The sequence below is a fragment of the Tachyglossus aculeatus genome, chromosome 10 (genome assembly GCF_015852505.1).
Source record: "Tachyglossus aculeatus isolate mTacAcu1 chromosome 10, mTacAcu1.pri, whole genome shotgun sequence".
Taxonomy (NCBI): domain Eukaryota; kingdom Metazoa; phylum Chordata; class Mammalia; order Monotremata; family Tachyglossidae; genus Tachyglossus; species Tachyglossus aculeatus.
The window spans coordinates 55,765,842-55,778,151 of NC_052075.1; the positions used below are offsets into that span (position 1 = coordinate 55,765,842).

Here is a 12,310-nt window from a genome sequence, read left to right on the forward strand (position 1 = left end):
GGGAGTGAGGGGAAGGAGAGCAAGAGAGAGGGGAAGGGGGAGAGTCAGAGAGATGGAGATTAAAGGTCTGCTGATCACTGCAGGAGGGATGGGGGAGGAGGGACGAGGTCCCTCTCCCTCCTCTCCCCCTCCCCACACACAAGGACTCCTCCAGAGGCTGCTGGACCATTCTCCCGGTGGGAGAGACGGGGGTGATGTGCGTCACAGGGATGGAGCCGGGCATCCTCCCCGCCCCGCAGTGCCGAGGTGGTACAGTCTCCCAGATGATGCCGTGCTGCGGTGCATGGTGGTAAAATCCATGCGAGGGTAGCAGCCGCCGAGGAGGAGGAAGAGGAAGAGCTGCCGGGGGAGAGGGTAGCGGTTACCCCGGGGACCCCGCCCCCCCATCCCAGAGAGACGACACCATGACCCAGGGAAAGGTACCCCGACGCCCCTGATCCCGCCATCCACTAAAATTCTGCCTGACATTTCCACAGCTGGAAGGGAGGGGTGGGGGTCCAGCTGTGGTTTGGGGCCATAGGGTGTAAGATGAGGGGAGGGACCCCATTAAAAGGGAAGGACCACGATATGGTCCCCTCTTTCAGCACGCCCTCCCCACCCCCTCCCGGGCATGTTCCAGAGACTGGGGCCAAAGGGAAGGGGGAGAAAGAAATCGGGAGGAGGAGTGGTGACCTCCTGCTAGCCCCACCCCAGTTTTCTCTCCCCCCCCCTACAGAATGACCTGCTGTTTTCTCTCCCCCCCACCCCCCCAGAATGACCTGCTGTGTGGCCTTGGGCCAGTCGCTTCACTTCTCTGGGCCTCAGTTACCGCATCTGGAAAATGGGGATGAAGACTGTGGGCCCTATGTGGGACAGAGACAGTGTCCAACCTGATTTGCTCGCTTGGTCCAGTGCCTGGCATATAATAAGTGTTTAACAAATACTGCAATTATTACTGTTATTATGAGAGGGATATATATTATAAATTATATTATTCCATCTCCCCCTTTAGACTGTAAGCTCGTGTGGGCAGGGAACAATAGGAGGGCAAGGGTCCTGGTACCCCCAAACCTCAACCTTATCCTCCTATCGCCCCCCGCTCCACGCATCTGGTTACCTCTGTGATGCTGATGCTGGGGTTGCCGTGGCAACTCAGCATCACGGGCCTGAAAGATTGACCAGGATTTTAGGATGGGGCGGGGGGGGGTGGAGGGGCCTGGGGGCGAGAGGGAGAGGGAAATGGGGTGCAAAAACCCCTTCCCTCCTTTGGGCAAGTGAACAGGTGGTGGGCTGGTGGAAAAGAGGCTGGGGGAGAGGGGGGAAGGGTTGGCAGACAGACTGATGCCCTAGGAGTGGGGGGCTTCAGCCTCCCTCTCCCAGACAGTGTCAGCCAGTGGGTCGGGAGTCACTGCCCTCCCCCACACCCCCGCCCCCCAACCCCAACCTTGGATACCAGCTCATCTTCCCCCAAACTGATGGGGTTGCTATGACGACCCCCTCTCCAGCCCCTCCTTATTGGGCAGCTGCTAGGCTGGGCCCTGTTTTGCCTGAGAGAGGAGATGCTGTTTTCGTGTGACGGGAGCTGGGAGAGGGAGAGGGTGGGATTGGACGGGGCCTGACATTATGTAAGAGTTGTTGTTCACCGTCCAGTGACCGCGGGGAGAGGGGGAGGTTGCATCCAGAAAGGTCTGGGAGAGACCACGGATGGGAGGGGAGAAGGGGAGAGGAGGAGGAGAGGGGAAGCACCATGGCGGAGTGGATAGAGCACGGACTTGGGTGTCAGAATGACCTGGTGTGTGGCCTTGGGCCAGTCCCTTCACTCCTCTGGGCCTCAGTTACCTCATCTGGAAAATGGGGATGAAGACTGTGAGCCCTATGTGGGACAGAGACAGTGTCCAGCCTGATTTGCTCGCTTGGCATATAATAAGTGCTTAACAAATACTGCAATTCTTACTATTATTATGAGAGGGATATATATTATAAATTATATTATTCCATCTCACCCTTTAGACCGTAAGCTCGTGTGGGTGGGGAACATGACTACTAAATCTGTTGTACTGTACTCTCCCAAGTGCTTAGTACAGTGTTCCACACATAGTAAGCATCCATCAAATACCATTGATTGATAATAATGATAATAATAATGATGGCATTTGTTAAGCACTTGCTATGTGCAAAGCACTGTTTTAAGCGCTGGGGAGGTTGCAGGGTGATGAGGTTGTCCCACGTGGGGCTCACAGTCTTAATCCCCATTTTACAGATGAGGTAACTGAGGCCCAGAGAAGTGAAGTGACTTGCTCAAAGTCACACAGCTGACAATTGGTGGAGCCGGGGTTTGAACCCATGACCTCTGACTCCAAAGCCCGGGCTCTTTCCATTGAGCCATGCTGGGAGAGGGAGGAAGGAAAAGTCCTATCCTGATTATCTTGTATCTCCCCCAGCGCTTAGAACAGTGCTTGACACATAATAAGCGCTTAACAAATACCATAATTATTATCTGGGGAGTGGTACTCCCGGCCCAGGGATGGTATTCCTCAGAAGTGTCACGTGTCCATGCACCACCTCCCCAGGATTCTCCCATCCTCCCTCCCCCGACAGACACAAGCCCTACAAACGGAGAAGCACCGGGGACTAGTGGTTAGAGCAGGGTCCTGGGAGTCAGAAGGACCTGGGTTCTAATCTCGGCTCTGCCACTTGTCTGCTTTGTGACCTTGGGGAAGTCACTTAACTTCTCTATGCCTCAGTTACCTCATCTGTAAATTGGGGATTAAGACTGTGAGCCCCCTGTGGGACAACCTGATCACCTTGTAACCTCCCCAGTGCTTAGAACAGTGCTTTGCACATAGTAAGCGCTTAATAAATGCCATCATTATTATTATTATTATTAACAAATACCATTTAAAAAAATCCTTCCCCAGCCTACCGAGTCATCGCGTGGCTCAGTGGAAAGAGCCCGGGCTTTGGAGTCAGAGGTCATGGGTTCAAATCCCAGCTCCGCCAATTGTCAGCTGTGTGACTTTGGGCAAGTTACTTAACTTCTCTGGGCCTCAGTTACCTCATCTGTAAATGGGGATTAAGACTGTGAGCCCCCCGTGGGACAACCTGATCACTTTGTAACCTCCCCAGCGCTTAGAACAGTGCTTTGCACATAGTAAGCGCTTAATAAATGCCATCATCATCATCATCATCACCTGCTGCCCTCTGAGTGAAAATCCAAGGCATAAGGTTTGGCTCAGACTCTGATACGTAATTGTGGAATTTGTTAAACACTTACTATGAATCAAAAACTGTCCTAAGCGCTAGGGAGATATAAGGTCATCGGTTCTATCGCAGGTATTTGTTAAGCGCTTACTGTGTGCCAGGTACTGGAGTAGATATAATCTAATCAGGTTGGACACAGTCCGTATTCAATCGTATTTATTGAGTGCTTACTGTGTGCAGAGCACTGTACACACAAGGGGCTCACAGTCTAAATAGCCGGGAAAACAGGTGGGAAGCAGCATGTCTTAGTGGATAGAGCACAGGCCTGGGAATCAGAAGGACCTGGATTCTAGTTCCGGCTCTGCCACTCTGTGCCTCGGTTATCCCATCTGTAAAATGGGGATTAAGACTGTGAGCCCCATGTGGGACAGGGACTCTGTCCAACCCGATTAAGTTGTATCTACCCTAGTGCCTGGCACATAGTAAGCCCTTAACAAATGCCATAAAAAAACTGGTATTGAATCCCCATTTTGCAGATGAGAAAATTTAGGCACAGAGAAATTAACTGACTTTATATGTTTTAATAGCACCCTCCCAACAATCCCCTCCACAGCTGGCCTATGACGGTTTCTCCCTCAACCCAGAGCTCTACTTGAACGCCTGCTGTGTGATCTTGGGCAAGTCACTTAGCTTCTCTGTGCCTCAGTTCCCTCATCGGTAAAATGGGGATTGTCTCAGCCCAACGTGGAACACGGATTAGCTTGTATCTGCCCAGAGCCTGATACGTAGTAAGGGCTGAACAAATACATTTTGAAAAAAGAGAGAAAGAAAGGGTCGAATTCAGGGGGCAGGAGTAATAATAGCAGGGATGAGGTTTAAATTTTAGCTTCGGGTGGGGCGGGGTCCAGAGCCAGAGGGGAGGCTCTTTCCCACCGGGAGCGGAGGAAAGTAATAGCTGTGGTGAAAATTAAAAGCTAAGAGATGCTACCTCACTCTCTGACGGCCACTTTACTCTGATGGGCTGCCTGGATCGATTCCACTGCATTTGTAAATAGCTTGAAATGTGCTCTCTGGCTCTTGGGTTCTCTTTCTGTCTCTCACTCTGTATATCCCTCTCACTCTGCACTCTCTCACGGTCTCTTCACTCTTTCAGTGTGCCTTCTCTTTGTCTCTCCTTTCTTTCTATCTCTGACTCTGTGTCGTGCTCTCTGTCCCTCTCTCTTTTGCTCTCCATCTCTGTGTCCCTGTCTTTCCCTTCCCAGAAAGCCTCCAAGTTCAGGGGAGGGTTGGGGAGAAAGAGAGATTTCCACTGACTCGAGGCCTTAGGAGGAAAGAGAATCATTCGATCCATCATTCAGATGTATTTATTGAGCGCTTGCTGTGTACAGAGCACTGCACTAAGCGCTTGGGAGAGTACAATATAACAATAAATGGGCACATTCTGAGAGGCGACTTTGCTCATTCCCTTGTGTCCACACTCCCATCCGTCGGCGTCGGGAGAGAATCTCTTCAGGCCCCAGAAACGCCCAGAGAAGATTTCACAGCTTCCCCAAGTCCTCCGCCCCAGGATGGAGCTGCCCTTCTCTCTCCCTAAATCTAACCTAAATCCATCCTGCTGCTGCCTGAGCCCATTTCTTCCTGTCCCACCTGCCGAGAAGAGGTGTAGAGAACCACAGACTACTTGACCACAAAGGCCATTGGGAGACTGGACCTCAGCCTTCTCTTCTCCTGCCTGGGAAACCCCAATTCCTTTAGCTTTTTTTTTTTTTTGGTATTTAAGTGCTTATTATGTATCGTACACTGTACTAAGCGCTGGAGCATATACAAGCTAGTCAGGTTGGACACAGTCCCTGTCTCACATGGGGCTCACAGTCATAATCCCCATTTTGCAGATGAGGTAGCTGAGGTACAGAGAAGTAAAATGACTCACCCAAGGCCACACCGCAGGCAAGCAGTTGAGGCGGGATTAGAACCCAGGTCCTTCTGACTCCCAGGCCAGTGTTCTATATACTAGGTTGTGCTGCCTTTCCTCCCACGATTTTATGGGAGACCCCATAGTGGTGTTGAGGAGGTTGGGTCAGCTGATGCTGGATTGGAAATAGTCATGGAATCTGGAGGTCCAGGTCAGGGGAACTCTTCTGGGCCCTACCCCTTTCTCTTCCCCCTGTCCTGTGGCAGAGTTTCTGGGAGACACAGGCTCAAGGAAAGGAAATTAACTGGGAAATTAACAATTGAGAGGCCTGGGGAGAGATTGTGTTGGAGGGGTGGGTCAGGGAAGAGGGCGTTGAAAGTTCAGGGGATGCCACTGGACCCCAATCTTCATGATGTTCCTCCTTCACCCCCGCCCCCCATCTATTTTCTTTCCATCCTCCTCCTCCCCCTCAGATTTCATTTTCCCTTCTTCCTCCTGCCCCACTTTCGTTGACTATCCAGGCTCTGATTTATATTATTATCTAGCTGCCAGCTGTGCTGCGTGACTTTTAGTCAATTATTCAACCTCTCTGGGCCTCTCCTTGCCCCGCCTTACCCTCCTGGAGCCGGGGCAAGGGCCCTTGAAGTCCAAGTGGCAACGGTAAGCTCATTGCAGGCAGAAACGGTGTCTGCTTATTGTTTGTCCTCTCCCAAGAGCTCAATACAGTGCTCTGCACACAGAAAGCGCTCAATAAATACGATTGAATGAGCGAATGGTCGGATGGGACTTCAAGGACTTTTTCTGTGGCTTATGGATGTTTCTCTTTCCCACCCTCTCCCCATCTACCTGACCTCCCCCAACCCCCGACAGCTCTCGGTGAACAACAAGGCTCCAGGAGCCGACGGGCAACAACAGATGAATGGCGAGAAGAAGGAACCGATGGTGGTCCCCTCCGCGCCCCCGACCTATGAGGAGGCGACGGCGGGGGAGGGGCTGAAAGCGGGTGCGTTCCCCCCGACTTCCCCTGCCGTCCCCCTCCACCCCAGCTGGGCCTACGTGGATCCCAGTGAGTCTCTCACCGTCCCTTTGGGGGATGCTGCGGGAAGCAGCCGGAGAAGATGTGACTGCATTGGGAACATCCATTTGTTCATTCAGTCATATTTATTAAGCGCTTACTGTGTGCAGAGCACTGTCCTAAGCACTTGGGAAAGAACAATAGCACAATAAACATTGATAATCCCTGCTCATAATGAGTTCACAGTCTGGAGATGGGAGGCAGACATTGCGACAAATAAATAAAATGATGGATACATAAGTGCTGTTGGGGTGGGAGGGAGGGGAAGAGCAAAGGGAGCAAGTTAAGGTGACGCAGAAGGGAGTGGGAGATGAGGAAAAGTGGGACTTCGTCAGGGAAGGCCTCTTGGAGGAGATGGGCCTTCAGTAAGGCTTTGAAGGTGGGGAGAGTCATTGCCTGGCCGATTTGAGGAGGGAGGACATTCCAGGCCAGAGGCAGGATGTGGGCTGGGGTCGGTGGCGAGATGGAGGCACAGTGAGAAGGTTAGCACCAGAGGAGTGAAGTACGTGGGCTGGGTTGTAGAATCCCAGAAGGCAGGCCAACATCAAAGGGCAAAAACAGTGTGGCTTAGTGGATAGAGCAAGGGCCTGGGAGCCAGAAGGACCTGGGTTCTAATCCCAGCTCCACCACATGTCGACTGTATGACCTTGGGCAAGTCACTTAACTTCTCTGGGCCTCAGTTACCTCATCTGGAAAATGGGAATTAAGAGTGCGAGTCCCATGTGGGACAGGGACTGAGTCCAATCTGATTAACTTGCATATACCCCAGTATTTAGAACAAATACCATAATAATAATAATAATAGGACATTCTATCCGCTCCCTCTGTTCCCACAGGCACCAGCCCCGGCTATGGCAGCAGTGGGTACCTCGGGGACACCGAGATCCTCACCACCTTCAGCTGGGATGACCGGAATATCCGCCGAGTGTTTGTCCGGAAGGTAACAGGGAGATTCCTCCCCTGGTCTCCCCTGGGTGTGGGTGTAGATCAATCAATCAATCAATCAATCGTATTTATTGAGTGCTTACTGTGTGCAGAGCACTGTACTAAGCGCTTGGGAAGTACAAGTTGGCCACATATAGAGACAGTCCCTACCCAACAGTGTGCTCACAGTCTAAACAGGGGAGACAGAGAACAAAACCAAACATACTAACAAAATAAAATAAATAGAATAGATATGTACAAGTAAAATAAATAAATAGAGTAATAAATATGTACAAACATATATACATATATACAGGTGCTGTGGGGAAGGGAAGGAGGTAAGATGGGGGAAGGAGGTAAGATGGGGGGTAAGATGTAGATCCTTCATTCAATCAATGGTATTTATTGAGCACTTACTGTCAGTCAGTCAATCAATCATATTTATTGAGAGCATAATGTGTGCAGAGCAATGTACTAAGCACTTGGGAGAGTACATTACCTCAATAAACAGACACGTTCCCTGTCCATAATGAGCTAGAGAGGGAGACAGACATTAATAGAAATAAATATAAATAAGTTATAGCTATGTACATAAGTGCTTTGGGGCAGAAAGTGCTCAATACCATTGATTGATTGATTGATTGACCCTCCCCCTCCAAATCCATCATGTCTTGGCCTGAGCGTCCGTTTCTCTGCTCTGCCAGGTCTACTCCATCGTGACGATTCAGCTTCTGGTCACGGTCAGCATTGTTGCTCTCTTCACCTTCTGGTGAGTCTTAGGGCTCCTCCTCAGTTGTTGGGGGGGATCTGGACCCCTGAGGCTGTCTGGGGGTGGAGTTACTGCCCCACAAGACTCCGGGGGCCTGAGGAGCCCACCTGCAGGTGCGCTGGAACTGGCTTCCCTTACTCCCCTTGGTGACATTAGGCAGTAACCTAAAAGAAACCAGGCGGCGGGCCTACCAGATGCCCGGCATTGGGTAGTCCCAAAGCCAGGCAGCAGACTTAAAGGAAAGCGGGCAGGGGGCACACCAAAAGCCAGCCAGTGGACCTAAAAGATATTAAGCAATGGGCCCACAAAAAATGGAGCGGGGGGCCTAAAAGAAATCAGGAGGTGGTCCCAAAAGGACCGGGATGTGCTGTGAACCCCCCTTTAGCAGGTTTTTGTGGGAATTTGGATCCCATGGAAGTGGGGGTCAGGGGTAGGGGATCCTGCTTGCAGCTAGGGGAGGGGGTGCTTGGCCAGAGAGGGGAAGGACCTGGAGGCCTTTCCAGTTTGGACTCTGGAGAGTATGGATGATGCTCTGCCAACCATCTCCTTGCCCACTAGCATGAGCGAGGAGGTGTGAGTGAGCAAGTTGGAGTGGAATGGGGGTAGGAAGGGGGAGGGAAAGGAAAGGCAGAAGCTGATGAATGAAACAAACTCAACCTGTCTTCCTCTCTTTCTGTGTGTGTTTGTCTGCCATTCTCCTTTTTTCCCATCCCCTCCCTCTGGGTTCCGGCACCTCTGTCTCTCTCCTCCACAGTGAACCAGTCAAATTTTACATCCAGACCAACCCAGCCTGGTACTGGGCTTCCTAGTAAGTACAGGAAGGGGCAGGGGGGAGGGGGGTGATCAAGGAGAGCTAAGGGACCTTGGGGAAGCAAGAGGGATGAGGGGGTGGGGGGAATTAAAGTACTAGTGGGGCAGAGGGGTTAAACTTCCGCTGTTGTTCCCTCTCCCAGGATTCCCCCTCTAAGCCCTGTTCCCATTCTGGTCCATTCTGGTCCATATTTCCACTGGAGAAGCAGTGTGGCTCAGTGGAAAGAGCCCGGGCTTTGGAGTCAGAGGTCATGGGTTCAAATCCCAGCTCCGCCAACTGTCAGCTGTGTGACTTTGGGCAAGTCACTTAACTTCTCTGCGCCTCAGTTACCTCATCTGTAAAATGGGGATTAAGACTGTGAGCCCCCCGTGGGACAACCTGATCACCTTGTAACCTCCCCAGCGCTTAGAACAGTGCTTTGCACATAGTAGGCGCTTAATAAATGCTATCATTATTATTATTATTATCCTGGGACAGGTCTGACCTAATGACAATGACGACGCTAAAGCTAATGTTCATAAGCGCTTAGTACGGTGCTCTGTACACAGTAAGCGCTCAATAAATACGACTGAATGAATATTTATTATGTGCTTATTCCACGGCAAACACGGTGCTGAACACTAGGGTCGATCCGAGATAATGTGCTTCAGCGCTTAGAACTGCGTTTTGCACATAGTAAGCGCTTAATAAATGCCATTATTATTATCGTTAGTATAATGAGATCGGACCCAGTCCCTGTCCCCCAAAGGGCTTGGCCTAAGAGGGAGGGGGAGCAGTGATCTTAGCCCCATTTTCCACAGGAGGAGAGACTGCCTTTGCCCCATATTGGTCATTGGAATCCCCCATATTGGAATCAGAGGACCTGGGTTTTAATCCCGGCTCTGCCACACGTCTGCTGTGTGACCTTGGGCAAGTCACTTCATTTCTCAATGCCTCAGTTACCTCACCTGTAAAATGGGGATTAACAATAATAACAATAATAAGGATGGTATTTGTTAAGCGCTTACTATGTGCCATGCACTGTTCTAAGCGCTGGGGGGAGATACAAGGTAATCGGGCTGTCCCACGTGGGGCTCACAGTCTTAATCCCCATTTTCCAGATGAGGTAACTGAGGCCCAGAGAAGTGAAGTGACTTGCCCAAAGTCACACAGCGGACAAGTGGCGGAGCTGGGATTAGAACCCATGACCTCGGACTCCCAAGCCCGGGCTCTTTCCACTAAGCCAAGACTGTGAGCCCGCTGTGGGACCGGGACTGTGTCCTATCTTGTTCTTACCCCAGTGCTTAGAACAGTGCTTGGCACATCATAAGTGTTAAGGACTAAGCACTTAGTGTTAAGTCTTCGAGACTGTGAGCCCACTGTTGGGTAGGGACCGTCTCTATGTGTTGCCAACTTGGACTTCCCAAGCGCTTAGTACAGTGCTCTGCACACAGTAAGCGCTCAATAAATACAATTGAATGAATGAATGGATGCTTAAGAAATAGCCTCATTATTATTATTGTTGATAACTTGTGTTGATAACTGACTCCCCAGGGTCAGTTCAGGGGTCACCACATATTTTCTGAAGAGCCAGGGACCGATTCTAGGGCTAATTGGAGTCCTGGGGGACCCCCAGCCTCCAGGCCGGGGACAACGTTAATGAGCTGTGAGAATCCCAGTGCTCCCCAAGAGCCCGAGGCTAGTTGGCATGGTTCCCTGGTCGGGTGCCCTGGGTACCAGCTCCACCTTGGTGGAGTCAGAGGTCATGGGTTCAAATCCCGGCTCCACCACTTGTCAGCTGTGTGACTCTGGGCAAGTCACTTCACTTCTCCGTGCCTCAGTTACCTCATCTGTAAAATGGGGATTAAGACCGTGAGCCCCCCGTGGGACAACCTGATCCGTTGTAACCTCCCCAGTGCTTAGAACAGTGCTTTGCACATAGTAAGCATTTAATAAATGCCATCATCATCATCATCATCACCTTGGGCCAACCACACAAACGCCTAACAGAGGCCCAGACTGGGGCCCTGATGGAAAACAGGCTGCGGGTTGGAAAGACCCCAGGCCTAATGGCAGTCAGGTGGGAAGTTGAAAAGAAATCAGTCGGCGGGTGTCTCTCCTGTGTGGGCCAGAGATGTCTCAGCCAATAATAATAATAATGGTGGCATTTATTAAGCGCTTGCTATGTGCAAAGCACTGTTCCAAGCGCTGGGGAGGTTACAAGGTGATCAAGTTGTCCCACGGGGGGCTCACAGTCTTAATGCCCATTTTACAGATGAGGTAACTGAGGCACAGAGAAGTTAAGAGACTTGCCCAAAGTCACACAGCTGACAGGTGGCAGGACCAGAGGAGTGGGGGAACTAGGTACCAGCTCTGCGGTCTGCTCCAAGGCCTCATTCTCTGGCTCATCCTGGTCCCTAGGGCCATCATGAGCACCTGCTGCCAAGCCAAACCCAACACGGGGGCAAGGAGAAAGACCGGCGCTGACCCCCAGAGAATGCTCTTCCTGCTGCTAACCTCAGTCCTTCTTACTGCAGCCCCACCCTTCTGGGGAAGGGGAATGTGGCTGTGGTTGGGAAGCCCTGTCCCTGGGAAGCTCTCACTGCTGGAGACTGAGGGACAAAAGTGCAGAGAGCCGGTCAGGGCGGGATGCAGTGATCTGTCAGTGTTGGGCATGGCGACGGGCGCAGTTGGGGACAAAGTGAGCCGTACAGCGTGGGATGCCATGTGCTGTGTGGCATGGAATGCAGGAAGCTGCAGCATGGCTAGAGAAGAAGCGCGGCTCAGCGGAAAGAGCCCGGGCTTGGGAGTCAGAGGTCATGGGTTCAAATCCTAACTCTGCCAATTGTCAGCAGTGTGACCTTGGGCAAGTCACTTAGCTTCTCTGTGTCTAACTTACCTCATCTGTAAAATGGGGATTAAGGTTGTGAGCCCCATGTGGGACAACCTGATCACCTTGTATCCTCCCCAGTGCTTAGAACAGTTCTTGGGACATAGTAAGCACTTAACAAATGCCATCATTATTGTTATTATCATCATCATCAATCGTATTTATTGAGCGCTTACTATGTGCAGAGCACTGTACTAAGCGCTTGGGAAGTACAAATTGGCAACATATAGAGACAGTCCCTACCTAACAGTGGGCTCACAGTCTAAAAGGGGGAGACAGAGAACAAAACCAAACATACTAACAAAATAAAATAAATAGAATAGATATGTACAAATAAAATAAATAAATAAATAAATAAATAGAGTAAAAAAATACGTACAAACATATATACATATATACAGGTGCTGTGGGGAAGGGAAGGAGGTAAGATGGGGGGGATGGAGAGGGGGACGAGGGGGAGAGGAAGGAAGGGGCTCAGTCTGGGAAGGCCTCCTGGAGGAGGTGAGCTCTCAGCAGGGCCTATTATGATTATGAACCGTACATTGCAGGGATGCACTGAGCCATGTAGTGTGGGATGTCACAAATAGGGCAGTGTGGGGTGCAGTGACCCATGCAGCTCAATATGAGGTGTCACATACTGTGCAGTGTACCATACAGTGAGCTGAGAGTCTCACGTGCAGTGAGCAGGGCAGGGCAGGACTGTCCAGTGCGTTGGGGGGCCAGAGCAGAGCAGATAGCCAGTTTGGGCTCAGCAGGGAGGCACGGTAGTT

General features: G+C 51.1%; 1 protein-coding gene across 2 annotated transcripts in view; it reads left to right on the forward strand.

Annotated features, from left to right (window-relative positions):
- The first annotated feature begins 246 nt into the window (after positions 1–246).
- The window catches only part of FAIM2 (Fas apoptotic inhibitory molecule 2), a 41,933-nt gene continuing 29,869 nt past the window's right edge, over positions 247–12,310 (forward strand). Inside the window, exons 1-5 of one of the 2 annotated variants that reach the window (XM_038752463.1) lie at positions 247–419; positions 5,963–6,158; positions 7,004–7,107; positions 7,796–7,860; positions 8,615–8,668. In XM_038752463.1, coding sequence (XP_038608391.1) covers positions 405–419; positions 5,963–6,158; positions 7,004–7,107; positions 7,796–7,860; positions 8,615–8,668 — 434 coding nt within the window. In that variant the 5' untranslated portion in view covers positions 247–404. The remainder of the gene's footprint in view (positions 420–5,962; positions 6,159–7,003; positions 7,108–7,795; positions 7,861–8,614; positions 8,669–12,310) is intronic. The other variant, XM_038752464.1, reaches the window with a different exon arrangement.